Here is a 13,480-nt window from a genome sequence, read left to right as displayed (position 1 = left end):
TTTCATGCTTTACAGATTGTTTAAATACACAAATACCTATAAAAAAGGATAATAGAAAATACTCACTTCAGTTTCTCCAATTTGCATTGTGGATTTTCCAAAAGCAAACAAATTTTCTGTATTCCTGTGTTTCCTAGTTTATTTCCACTCAGATCCAGCTCTGTCAGGTTAGAAGGATTTGAATTAAATGCTGAAGTCAGAGCCGCACAACCTTCTTCAGTAATACTGTTTTTATTCATCCTGCAGAGAAAGAAAACAAAAAAAAAGGAAACATTATTCAATTTATCTTAAGACCTACTTTTCAGCAATGGCATCTTTGATTGTTGATGATAACATTGAGCCTCATTCATGAAACAGAAGCAGAATTAATTTTATTTGTAAATAATAAATTGGTCATAAAAGTAAATTGGATTCATGAAAGTGTATTTCTCTGCTTCCAACCACATGTAAATAGTGTTTAAAATTTCCAAACATTATTTTTTCTTCTGGTGAACCGATGATGTTGCATTTTGATAACATTATTTTAGTATCAAATACTAAGTATTGTGACTCAAGAAAAAGTGGCTTCAACTCAAGCCCTGATTTACTATCAGGACTACTAGTGCTTAGAAGATAAGGGTGGATTGCAATATACTTGTATTATGTTGGTGGTGTTGAGGAAGTGGACAGATGCCAAAACAGCTGATGATGGAGCAAGGTGAGTGACTGCTTAGGCTACAACAAGTAAACTGAAACTTTATAGTTCACTCCACCTGAAACTGTGATCAGGAATTTAATAGAATAACAAAATGAATTAGTTAACCAGTAAGTTAAATTTCAGAAATTTCATTCATTAACAAAAATGAAATCAGCTGCATGAACCACTTTCCTTTTTATTGTAGATGAATTATTCTGAACGTCAGAATTATTGGTCTAAATTTACTCTTATATTTACAGAAGTTTCATGTATGAGACTAGTTTGTAAGCTGCTCTGGATAAAAGTGTCTGTTAAATGAATACATATATTAAAAGAATTAATCATCAACAGTTTATGAAAATGAAACACAAAACGAATATTACATTTGAAAAATATTTTATAAAGACACATAACTGCACAAAAATGAAAATCACATATATACTTACTGAATGATGTTCAGTTTACAATGTTTATCCTCCAGTAGAGCAGCGAGCTGAATCACTTTATGTGTGCTGTCCAGTTTATGTTTACTCAGATTCAGTTCTCTCACAAGTAATGGGTTTTTATTCACAACTCTTATCACATACTGACAGGCTTCTTCTGCTTCAGAACTCAGAAACCTGCAGAAGAGAAAATGAAGCAGGATTCAGTTCAGTTCTCACCTTTTAAGGTACAATGACAATTGAAAAAAAATGCTTAAATCCCCTGTAGTTTATTATAACAACACTTTAACTTTCATGCAGCAACATATTGTATTTCTGAAATAATATTTATATAATTAAATGAACTGCATACATTTTAAGTATTTCAACACATCTCACCTCAGTATTAGTTTACAGTTTGGTTCCTGTAGTAAATCAGTGAGCTCCTTCACTCCTGATTGTCCAGGATCATTTCCTGTGAGATTCAGCTCTATCAGGTGTGAAGGGTTTGATCTCAGAGCTGAAGCCAGAGCTTTATAACCTTCTTCAGTGATACTGCAGTTAGAGAGTCTAGAAAGGAAATTAAAATGTTACATTGAGCTGATTTAACAGTTATTCTAGAAATGTCTTGACTAATAATAACTGCTAAAAAGAAAAGCTAGTGAATTTTGTTCCTTGTACAAATTAATGTAAAAAATTATGAATATTAGCACAAACAAAATATCCAGACACCTTTAATGTGTTAGAAATCAACTTACTTGAGTTTCTGTAGTTTACAGTTTTCTTTCAGTCCATCAGTGAGCAGCTTCACTCCTGAATCTTGCAGATTATTATTGCTCAGATCAAGATCCTTCAGACTGCTGGAGTCTGAACGGAGAACTGAAGCAAGAGCTGAACAGCTTTCCTCTGTTAGATCACACTTACAGAGTCTTCAAAAAAATAAAAAATACAAATAATTATATATATATATATATATATATAGTATGTGATATGGGATTTTTGTGTTGAGTGTAGCTCTTGGTGAAATGTACTCACTTGAGTGTCTTCAGCTCACACACAGGATTCTTCAGTCCCTCACAGATCTCTTTGACTCCTGAGTCCAGCAGACGACTGTTGTTCAGGTTCATCTCTTTCAGGATGGTTTTGGAGGAGAGAACAGTGGCTAGAACCGAACAGCTATTGTCTGTCAGCCTACAATTGTTCAGCCTAAACACAAAAACAGCATTTTTTTTATTATTCTGCACATTTTCAACATACATCAGACCAATATCTCTTTATATTGGATCACACATGACAGACATTATTTAATAATAAATAAACAAACATTAGCTATAATGTATAAAATAATGTCGACTCACTTAATTTTCTCCACTTTGTTATGAGAGTCCATCAAAAGAGCAGAGAGCTTTTCTCCATCAAGATCTCCTAATTTATCTTCACTCAGATCCAGTTCTTTCAGTAATAATGGACTTTTACCCAGAACTTCAGTGAGATAATCACATGCTTGCTCTGCAGCAGGACTTTTCAAAAATCTAAACAAAATAGATTATCAATTTATATCTCATAATCTTAAAATTGTATGCCTTTTGTAGCCCGATTCCTCTTTAAAGAGTCCAGCTAATGTACATAAAGATGGTACTCAACCAGAATAATACTTTCACCACTGCCTTCCCCACAGCGACAACATTTGGGGTATTTGCTGCCTTTAACGCCTAAGTGGCATTTTAACCAATGTTTGAATTGAGGGGGGAGGGTGCTGATGGGGTCCAGGACCCCTTATAAGCATAGAGAGAATTTGATTTATAGTGTCCATCCAAATAACTGAACTTAATAATTTTAAGACACTCACTTAAGTTTTAGTTTACAGTCTGGTTTTTGTGGTACAACATTGAGCTCCTTCACTCCTGATTGTCCAGGATCATTTCCTCTGAGATCCAGCTCTATCAGGTGTGAAGGGTTTGATCTCAGAGCTGAAGCCAGAGCTTTATAACCTTCTTCAGTGATACTGCAGTCTGAGAGTCTGTTAAACAAAAATAAGCTGTTTATTGTTTGTTTGGACAAAAATTAGTAGTGGATTTAACATGCATTACGACAAACTACTGAGATCAACGTTAACTAAACCACATTTAAATAATTCAGTTAAGTATTTTATTACGATATTTAAAATAAGTGATTTGTGAAAAAAATAAACTGTCCAAAGTAGTGAAACTGAAATTTAAGCCACTGATTTCATTTTCAATTATTCTGTTTAAAGGAACATTAAAACATGTGTATTATTAACACATTATTCAGAAATTATTTATTCAGAATTATTCCGAAATTATTTATTCAGAAAATAAAAATACACACTTGAGTTTCTTCAATCTGCATTGTGGATTTCTCAACAGATGACAGAGCTTTTCTATTCCTGAGTTCTGTAGTTTATTTCCACTTAGATCCAGCTCTATCAGGTTTGAAGGATTTAAATTAAATGCTGAAGTCAGAGCAATACAACCTTCTTCTGTAATGCTGTTATTATTCAGCCTGCAGAGAAAGAAAATAAAAACAGAAAACATTATTTAGTTTGTTTTAGCCATAAACAACTAAAATAACAAAGATGCATCTAAATGAAGGTACATCTAATAGCCCTCAAAACTATAAAGAACAGCAATAACATCATTTGATCAGACTCTAGAAATGATAAGATGCTTTGCAGAGCATATACTCATATAAAAAAAAACTCACTTCAGTTTGTTGAGTTTACAGTGTTTATCCTGCAGTAGAGCAGCAAGCTTCTTCACATTTGAGTCTTCTAGGTTACTCAGATTCAGTTGTCTCAGGAGTAACGGGTTTTTACCCACAACTCTTTCCACATACTGACAGGCTTCATCTGCAGCAGGACCCAAAAACCTGCAGAAGAGAAGATAAAACAAGTTAAATTCAATTCACTACTAAAAATATCAGCTAACTTTGTATTATTTTTTTTATTATTTTTGATGCAACAGACTGTATTAATTAAATAATATTTCCATAAATAATAATATAAATAAGAATTATTATTATTATTATTATTTATTTTTTTTACAATATCTTACCTCAGTTTTAGTTTACACACTGGACCCTTTACAGAATCAAGAAGCTCCTTCACTCCTGATTGTCCAGGATCATTTCCTCTGAGATCCAGCTCTACCAGGTGTGAAGGGTTTGATCTCAGAGCTGAAGCCAGAGCTTTATAACCTTCTTCAGTGATACTGCAGTTTGACATTCTTGAGGAAGACAAAAACAACCAAATATATTAGCTAAGTTTAATTACCAGGTATAAAAGTACTATTTTGACTTAAAGGTCCCGTTTTTTGCGCTTTTTTGAAGCTTTGATTTTGTTTACAGTGTGCAATATAACATGTGTTCATGTTTCGCGTGTAAAAAAAACACAGTATTTTTCACACAATTCACACACATAGTTTTACATGTGGATTATAATTTTCGGGAACCGATTTAAACATAAATTGTAACCCTTAATCTCCAAGTACAGCGTCCCTGGGAAGCCCCAACAAAGATGATTGGACTCAGAGATGAAAATAACAGCGTTTCAACGACATGGCGACAAAAACAAACAGCTCTTCCTTCTTCTCCGTCGGAGCGCAACAAGACCACGCCCCCTTTTTGTGAATTCATGTGGGCGGAGGTTAGTCAAAAAACTGTTTTAGTGACGTCATTACTGAAGGAACTAGAGGGCTGTAGTCCAAACGGGTCGTTTTTTGTAGGCAAATAATAAATATATAATAAAATATCTCACTTGGCATTGAACTTGGAGCTTTAGAATTTTATTTATACTCTAACATCAATACACACTAACTAAAGTTTAAAACATGGGATCACAAAGAAGGGGACCTTTAAGGGTATCCCAGAGGGGGGGGGGGAACTCCTGAGGCAAAGGATCTCATTAAGAGTGTTGAAAAGTTCTTAACAGTCACCCTTCCTTAAGTGTTTATACTAAATGATTGACTGTAGTTTCTGGCAGCACATGGCAATGGGTGCCGTGGTTTCTATAGTTACTACATCTCACAATAAAAAAACAACAAAACAACACCAGATGTACAAATATATTTGTGTTATGGAGAATACCAAGAGCACAGAAGACATAAAACTGGACTGTTGTGAGACAAAGGATTACTAATGGTAGATCCGGTACTCCCTCAATAATTTCATATCAAAATGAGTGTGATTTTAATGATTGTGCAAATTTCAATCATTTAAACACGTGCCTAATTTGATCATTAAAAATGTGCCTTGGTACTTCCTCCTCTTCAGTTAACATAAAATCAGCCATGACGTCTGAATTTAAGATGATGGGAGCATTCAGTCTCTTAAATGTATTAAGGTAAAACGGTTAGTAAGGACTTTGTAGAAACACTTAAGGGAGCACTGAAATAATTATATAATAATAATTAATGACAGCCTTAAGGTTACTTGAGTTGACCTTATGTTTCTTAATTGCAAGTTTCACTAAGGTTAAACTTCTAACTAAGGGTTGTAACGGATATGCAGTTAATCGATTCATGGGTTCTGAACTAATGAATCACGGTTCGTTGAATCTAAAACAATGCAAACCCAAAGCTTGTAGATTTTGAATTCAGGCATATAAACCCAACTCTCATTAAACTGAATGCCTGGCGCCGGCCTGGCTGGATTTAAATTATTTACAACACTGAACGAGACATTCCACAGTCACGTGAGCAGCCTCAAAGGAGAAACGAAACACCCACATTCCTAAACACACACACAAACTTTTCTTTACGCTCTTTATGTAAGTCCTTAATAATATGTATCTTGAATATGTTTGTGTGTTTGCATAAATGGTAAATCCTTGTTATGCGAGGATTATAAGTTGCTGACTGGCAAATTGTAAATGCTTCTCCTAATTTAATGTTCTCAAATAAGAGGCATGATTCTGTAACCCTACTCCTGACCAGCTCATAAAACTTTATGATCCCACTGGGAAACAGGACAGGAAAAAGCCAGCTCACTGGCACCTTCTCTCAATGTATTCTAAACTGGTACCTTTTCTCAATGTATTCTAAATGTACAGTAGGTGGCCAGCCTATCTCGGCCTTACCGCTGCGTGTACCTGTAACTGTAATTCATTTACGTGTTGAAATCATTCGCGAAACTACTGCCAGGTGGTGCAAAGGGATGGATTGCGAAATGAATGTAATTATAAAATGAGATAGAAGGAAGTAAAAAAACATTAACATTATGATATGACATTGTAACATTTAAAAAAGAAAGAACATGTTTTTTTTTTTTACAATCTGTTAATTTTTAAAATGTAGGATAGTCTTAGGCTACAGTCTACTAAACAAAAATTAAAAGAAGTCCTTTACACAAAGGATCATTTGTATGTATAAATATGTATATATATACACACACACAAGTTAAATGTTTTAATTTCATTTTCATTTCGGTTCATTCTTGGTTTAAAAAAATCTTCAGGTTCCATATGCAGAGCGAAATGGGAACGGTCCAGTATTTTGCAATAAGTAGTATTAACTCTTTTATTATTCTTGATTTTTCAAACTACCAACACTTTGCATTTTTGAATTATGCCTTATGTGTGACCAAAAATTAAGTATTATTTGTTTCAGCTGTTTGATCGCTGGTGCCTTGCGCACTATTCACTGGAAACAGCAGTCGTTCACCAGTCATTTGGCGTGAGCACTTTGACATATTGTTAATTATGATTTTTTTTTCCATCGATACTGAAACGCACACAGCCTATTTACCTCATGAATAATAGTTAAGCTTCAAATGGGCAACATCACGAATATGGAAAGTTTGGATTTCTCCCGTTTGAGAGCCCAAGCTTACCTTATGCTTAGATTTAAATTATTATTATTATTTTTTTATTACTAAGCCTTGTAGCAGAAATGAGTCGAACAGACAAATTAAAGAGTCTATCAGAGCTGTGTGCATTGAAAAATGAGCTGAATTCCTCAGGAAGTCATAAATCAGTTCTAGTGCCACAAGAACCAAGCAAGATAACCAACCAACCAACTTGGTCACACAACAGCTTTCAACATTAACACCAATAGAACAATTATTGACAATTTTAATTCGAAGAAGAGATTGTCAAATGTATTGTTCGTGATTGAAATGCAACGCTGGACATCACATGTAAACCCAGGAGATCAAGTTAAATACTTGCATTGACTTCCCCCATCAGCAGAACCAGACTGAAATTCCTAAGGGGGAAGGGCTTTAAACCTTTGTCTTCACAGAAAAGTCCCTTGGCCAGAGAATGGCAAAGAAACTGCTTTCTGAACATTATATATGGACCAGAATGAACTCAAAAAAGACTTCTAAATGAATCGTTCCATTGCTTAACTCCATATTCATTTATGTGTAACCCACACATTTGACTATCATGTATAATCACTTATTGTGTATGTCTTTTGATAACTATAGGATACATAGTCATGTCTAGTATTGACATAATCGAATTTTCTTGCTTGATATTGTCCTGACAATCATTTATTTGTAAAATATATCATAATCATGTTATAGGAATCATGTCCAAAATTAGACCCTGTGAGGCAAGAACCACATGCTTGGTAAGATAAACAATGATTTATGATACCCCAGACCCCAGGACCATATCTGATTGGTCAAGGCAACATTTGAGGGGTGGCCAACAAGAAAGTTTAAATACTTTGGACACGATTAAATTTCGCTTTTAGTTCTAGTCTTGCTTGTGCTATCAGTCATGCGGGCTTTTAGTCTGCTTTTAGTTCTAGTCTTGCTTGTGCTATCAGTCATGCCTGCTCTTAGCTTTTAGCTTTGCTACCTAGCTTTAGCTTGTAGCATCTAGCCATGCGGTTAGTCATCATTGTTCTTTGAGCGCGGTTCCAGCGTGCCTGCCTGCTGCTACTATGCCACAATGAGAAGGAACACAACCTAGTCTCGTCAAACTTTATTTCTTTTCTTTTCCGTTTGAGAGTTTCGTGTTCTGAGTTAAGTTTTGTAACGTCCACCTCGTCTGCGCGTTTGAACTCCAACCAGCCACACAACTCCAACTTCAGCCAACGCCCAAACACGGGCTCCCCAAGACGTCACTTCAGCCAACTGAACTTCCAGCCAATCAGCGACACCGGGATACCCCTTTCAACTGGAGTCCCGTTCACAGCAAACGAAGGCAACGTATTCCCAGATATTTGTTGTGCTGGTGTATCTAATATAATTTTAACCCCATTGAGGAACTCAATGCGAGCGCTAATTACGTGATTGATGGTTGTTCATGTCTATGCAATTTAACGTATTGCTGTAAACTTGGGATTCCATATTTCCATTCTCTTAAACTCATATTTTCCTAACTGTCGATCTTCCTGCAACTTGTGTGAATGTGTGAGTGCGTGCGTTTATGTGTTAGATTAGTTTATCTGTCTTAGATTTATCTAATAAAGCCTTATTCATATTGAAAAGAGAAGTATCTTGTGTTTTGTGCTTACAAGTTAATGTCTTAAACTGCCGATCTTGTTACTGTGCTAATTGATAGTGTTTCACTATAGTTTGGATATTAATATCCAGCGCAGATTTGATGTTAACGGCTCGTTCACTGAACCGCAGCGCGTCTCCGTGAACAGCCGTGAAACAGTGATTCTGTTCAAATTCCCTTTAAAATCTTAAATGATTCCCTTTGAGCTAAATTGACCTGTTTCCGTTACAGCCTATATTATTATATACTGCAATTATATGTATCCATTAGAATTATATATTTTTAATTATTGTTTTGTTCTGATAAATTTAAATTTAAAGGATTTGTTATAAAAAAACTCTTATAGCCTATTTTTTTCGTCTCACAAACTCTGATTTATTTTTTAGCGTGTTTAAAAAAAAACATGCAGCAAACGAAAATAGGTGATTAATCCGTTAAAATGAAACGTATACACGACTCATATATTTTTTTCCTCTGACAAACTTAATTTATTTTTTTGCATGTTTAAAAAAAATACAAAAATAAAGAAAACATTCAGCAAATAAAAATAGCGATTAATCAGTTAAAATTTGTTACTCTTGGTTAACAGTAATTATGATTATTTTACTTCAGATCAGAGCCTGGGACTAATCTAGATTAACCAGGGTTTTTTTTTTTTTCATTGCATCTGAAAATGACTTTGTTCATTACATTCACTTCACGTGCTCTGGCGCAGATCAGCCTCCCGCGATGTTCAGCTGTGGATGATTTAAAAATGTTAAAAATGATTGAGCATTATTGAAGACACCTGATGTTAACAAGCAGACTCACCAAACGAGAAAATCACAATTTGTGTGTCACCATTATAGTGGTCAGTGTTTGCTTTAGTTGGGATCTTTGCTTGTGGCTTTTTACATTTAAAATTTGTTTGGCAAGCCAACAGCAAAAGTCATCGGGTGATGATGATTATGTTTAAATGTAATCGTTGTTTGACCTGAGTTACTGAACTAATTTACAGTGTTTTCTCTAAATAAAACTTCTATTATTGATTGTAACAGCTTTGATTCCACAATGAAAGCGTCTGCATTTTGTATACATCTCTTGCAAGTGATTCTGATTTTTTTTTAAATTAAAGAATGTTTATTTTAGGCACACACAGATAACAAGAATCAGCGTATGAATCTCAACAACGGTGACAAACAGCATATTCAGATAAACAGATCTACTCTGAACATCACAAAACTAGATACTAAAAATTCAAATAAAAACAGCAAAAATAAAATTTAGTTAGAATAAAAAGTTAAAAAGACAGTTCAGCTCATAATTTATTCTTGCTGCAATGCATGATGGGAGTCATGGATGAGTTTTTATTGGCTACAACATGCTTTTTTGATGGTGACCGTTGTTGTGATGCTCACGCTGATTCTTGATGTCTGTGTTTCTAAACTAAAGATTTATTTTTTATGAAGCACTAACTTTTAAAAACATGTCACATTATGCCAAAAAATGCTGGATTGTTATCTTTTTTTTCCCCACTTAATTTATGTATACATTAAAGAAACCTGAACTTGACATGCTACATGACAATTAGCTCAAACCACAATCAATAGCACACATGATTGCCTTTGCTCTGGTTTGTATGTTATTAATTATGTTACCACAGCAACACAAAGTCTAAAGTTAATAACTGAAGGTTCAAGATCCCAACTAAAGCAAATACTGAGCACTATAATGGTGACACACAAATTTTGATTTTCTCGTTTGTGATTCTGCTTGTTAACATCAGGTGTCTTCAATAATGCTCAATCATAACTCAATTAACTTCTTAATTATCTCATGAACTTCAACTCTGCTTCAGTGTTTATATGAGTCCATACTCAAGAGTGTTAAATTAACACTGGAGATTTTGCTGTGCAGCATGTTCTTGAAACATTGGTAAGAAATTGTTCATCTGCTACATTGCACTGTCACTTCTGGTAGAGATGCTTTGACCTTTTGTGATAGGTTTTGATTGTACTTAGTTTTATAAAAATTTTCTGAATTAGATTTTACTTCTTTTACTACACTGTATTGCTAGTGTTCTGATTAAAACAGTGTAACTGGGGGCTCTGAAAACACTGCTTGTGAATAATTTGTTAATATTGTACATTTTCATCTGAATGCATTAAATAATTGTTTAATGAATAGTGTTGTCCACTTTGCTTCCAACCTCACTGTTACTGAACTGTAAAGTGAAAATATTGTGTGATTTATTTTGCATTCAGTTTTCAGTTAAATATATTTCACAATATCAAAGTTATTGTGAAACATTGTGAACATACCTAAACTCACTGGTTAAATCTTATGTGCCCTCCAGAAGTTTGCACTCTGCAAGTAAATGACGCCTTGTGGTGCCATCCCAAAGAGGTTCAAAATCTCAAGGACCTTTTCCTGGACTGTGCCCAGCTGGTGGAATCACCTCCCAATCTCAATTCGTACAGCTGAGTTTTTACTCATTTTCATGAAACATCTTAAGACTCATCTTTTCCCACCAGAACTTAACCAACTAATGCTAGCACTTTTCCTTCTTTTCTTGTCTTTCATATTAAAAAAAATCAACTGGCTATGCGTTCTGTACTAGACTAACTGAGACTTGTCATGGCAATTTTTACTGTTGTTGTTCCATGTACACCTGACTGCTTCTGTTGTTCTCATTTGTAAGTCGCTTTGGATAAAATCGTCTGTTAAATGATTAAATGTAAATGTTTATACAGGATGGTACAGAAAGTGCACAAGTGGGAGAGAGTGGAGGGGATGGCATCAGAAAGGACCTAGCGCTGGGACACTTTCAAGGATCACCCGAAGCACAACCACACTGTATACACGAGGCTGCTGGTTCTAACATTTTAGAGTGCCCTGCGGTAGAAATGTCATTCTGCATTCCCCACGGTAAAGAAGACACAGTCCGGGGGGGTTCCCGTTAGAAATCAACTGGTTGAAGGTTTCCTGTTCGTACTGTGCAACACATTTTCACTGCACAAATGTACACAACTCTTGTAAAGAGACACATTACTAAAACATGTTTTTGACATAAACTGTAGTTTTCCAGTCAAATAAAAGATCCACTGGTTTCAGTCATAAAGGTACAAGGGTTTGTCTTGTAAGTGCTGCAAAAATCATTCAGCTTTCATCCCATGTCTGCAGCACGACCCTAATTCACCCGTAATGCAGGTAAGCCGGTGAAACAGCGTCGCGATTTCAATGGTGAATCCACGTCGTGATTTCAACGTTGATCCAATTTGTAAAATCGAAAGGTAATTCAACATTGATTCAACGTCGGGATTTCAACGGTGAATCATCGTCGTGATTTCAACCGTACATCAACGTCACGATTTCAACGGTGAATCAACGTCGTGATTTCAACGTTGATCCAATTTGCAAAATCGAAAGGTAATTCAAACGATGATTCAACCCTGGTACCTGACATTGTTTCTACGTTGAATCAATCTAAAATAAAACAATAAAAAACGCGTTGGAATGATCCAACAAAAGACAACAGAACCCAGTGATGGATGCACTGGACACGATCCCTATCAGTGAACTGATGCTCTTTCGGTTTATGATGAAATGTTCTGACACTGTGTTCAGATGATTTGACACTATAGTGTGATGTCATCAAGTTTAGACACACTTTTAGCTGTGGGGCACAGATGACAACTTTCGCGTCCAGTGTAGACAGAAAGTTTCTGCTCTATTTACAAACAAGTTCTAAAAAAAAAAAAATCTAAACCAGTGGCATAACAAGATGGAAATATAAACTAGAAAATATATTAACAGGTCCTCCGTCCATGACACTGACTCACTGCTGAGCTGCCAGTTTTATTTTGAACAGCTCTTAAAGCTGAGTGGATGGTTAAATGCATGATGTGCTAGTATTAAAAAAATTATATATAAAAAAAAATAAAATAAAGGTCTTTCCAGCATTTAGGTATAACAGTACTGTTTTTTTTATATCATCTTGTTGCAGTTATAAATTTGACTGCTAAATGAATGATAAAGAACTATATTAAAACTTGTTTTGTAAAATTTCTTCATCATTTGAATATTTATTTAAAAATCAGTTTAAATCATGAATCAGATTTTTTTTTTCAAAAAACAAAACAAAACAAATGTAGCACCCTGCAAAATTTACATATTGTTTATTGTGTTCTGTTAACAGAACTGGGCCAGTTCAATTGTTCTTGGTGTGTAATATTTTTTTTGTTTGTTTGTTACAAGTATTTGATATTAATTCATATTTGTTATTGAGTTATACAATTGTAAGGGGTTGAAATATCCTCTGTTGTGATTAACCTTTGATCCCTCTGTCATTTTATTTTGCATTGGGTGGCTAGGTGTCAGTTTTGTTTACTATCCAATCAGTGCCATCCAGAGAGCAGTTTGGCAACCTACCGGATTTTTGAGGGGGCGGTACAAAAGAAACCGGGAGAGACGGAAAGAGGGGAAAAAAAATTGGGAGAGCTATGAGCTAATTGCAAGTTCTGCACGATTGATTACTGTTAATCAAAGTTAAGAGTCAGGGGATTTATTTATTTATTTATTGTCATTGTGTTACCCTGTTAAAACGGGAGAGTGAGCTTTGTTTTGGAGCTGGTAAAATCGGCCACAGAGACTCTACTGAAGAGCTAACGCCATAGCCATGTGCGAACAGTTACGGCAAAGCCATGTGCGTCGGATGCGGCCATACATGCTGCTGTAAGAGATGTGCTCATGATTCGCGCTGATTCCGGAGGTGTCTTGTGTTTGCACACGGACGAGACGGAGGTTCAGGACAGCTTCATTGCGTATCTTACCACGGGACAGAACGGTTTGGTAATCTTGCTGTTTTACCAAGGAACTGTGAGTAAAGACTATATCCTTTGGAAATATTTCACCCGAGCTCCAACAAGCGCG

At 35.2% G+C, this 13,480-nt stretch overlaps 1 protein-coding gene across 19 annotated transcripts in view; it reads right to left on the bottom strand.

The window, feature by feature from the left end:
- LOC127986809 (protein NLRC5) overlaps positions 1-13,480 on the bottom strand; it is a 229,160-nt gene that overhangs the window by 44,660 nt on the left and 171,020 nt on the right. For 18 of the 19 annotated variants that reach the window (XM_052589059.1, XM_052589055.1, XM_052589045.1 and 15 more), the window contains 10 exons: positions 4,173-4,343; positions 3,823-3,987; positions 3,448-3,621; positions 2,948-3,118; positions 2,457-2,630; positions 2,134-2,304; positions 1,857-2,027; positions 1,498-1,668; positions 1,123-1,296; positions 67-240 (listed from right to left, as the gene is read on the bottom strand). In XM_052589059.1, the coding sequence (XP_052445019.1) occupies positions 67-240; positions 1,123-1,296; positions 1,498-1,668; positions 1,857-2,027; positions 2,134-2,304; positions 2,457-2,630; positions 2,948-3,118; positions 3,448-3,621; positions 3,823-3,987; positions 4,173-4,343 (1,716 nt within the window). The remainder of the gene's footprint in view (positions 1-66; positions 241-1,122; positions 1,297-1,497; positions 1,669-1,856; positions 2,028-2,133; positions 2,305-2,456; positions 2,631-2,947; positions 3,119-3,447; positions 3,622-3,822; positions 3,988-4,172; positions 4,344-13,480) is intronic. The other variant, XM_052589044.1, reaches the window with a different exon arrangement.

This window comes from Carassius gibelio, chromosome B22 (genome assembly GCF_023724105.1).
Source record: "Carassius gibelio isolate Cgi1373 ecotype wild population from Czech Republic chromosome B22, carGib1.2-hapl.c, whole genome shotgun sequence".
In the NCBI taxonomy this organism is placed as follows: Eukaryota; Metazoa; Chordata; class Actinopteri; order Cypriniformes; family Cyprinidae; genus Carassius; species Carassius gibelio.
The sequence above is the reverse complement of the archived record's forward strand: the minus strand, read 5'-3'. Positions and strand labels throughout refer to the sequence as shown.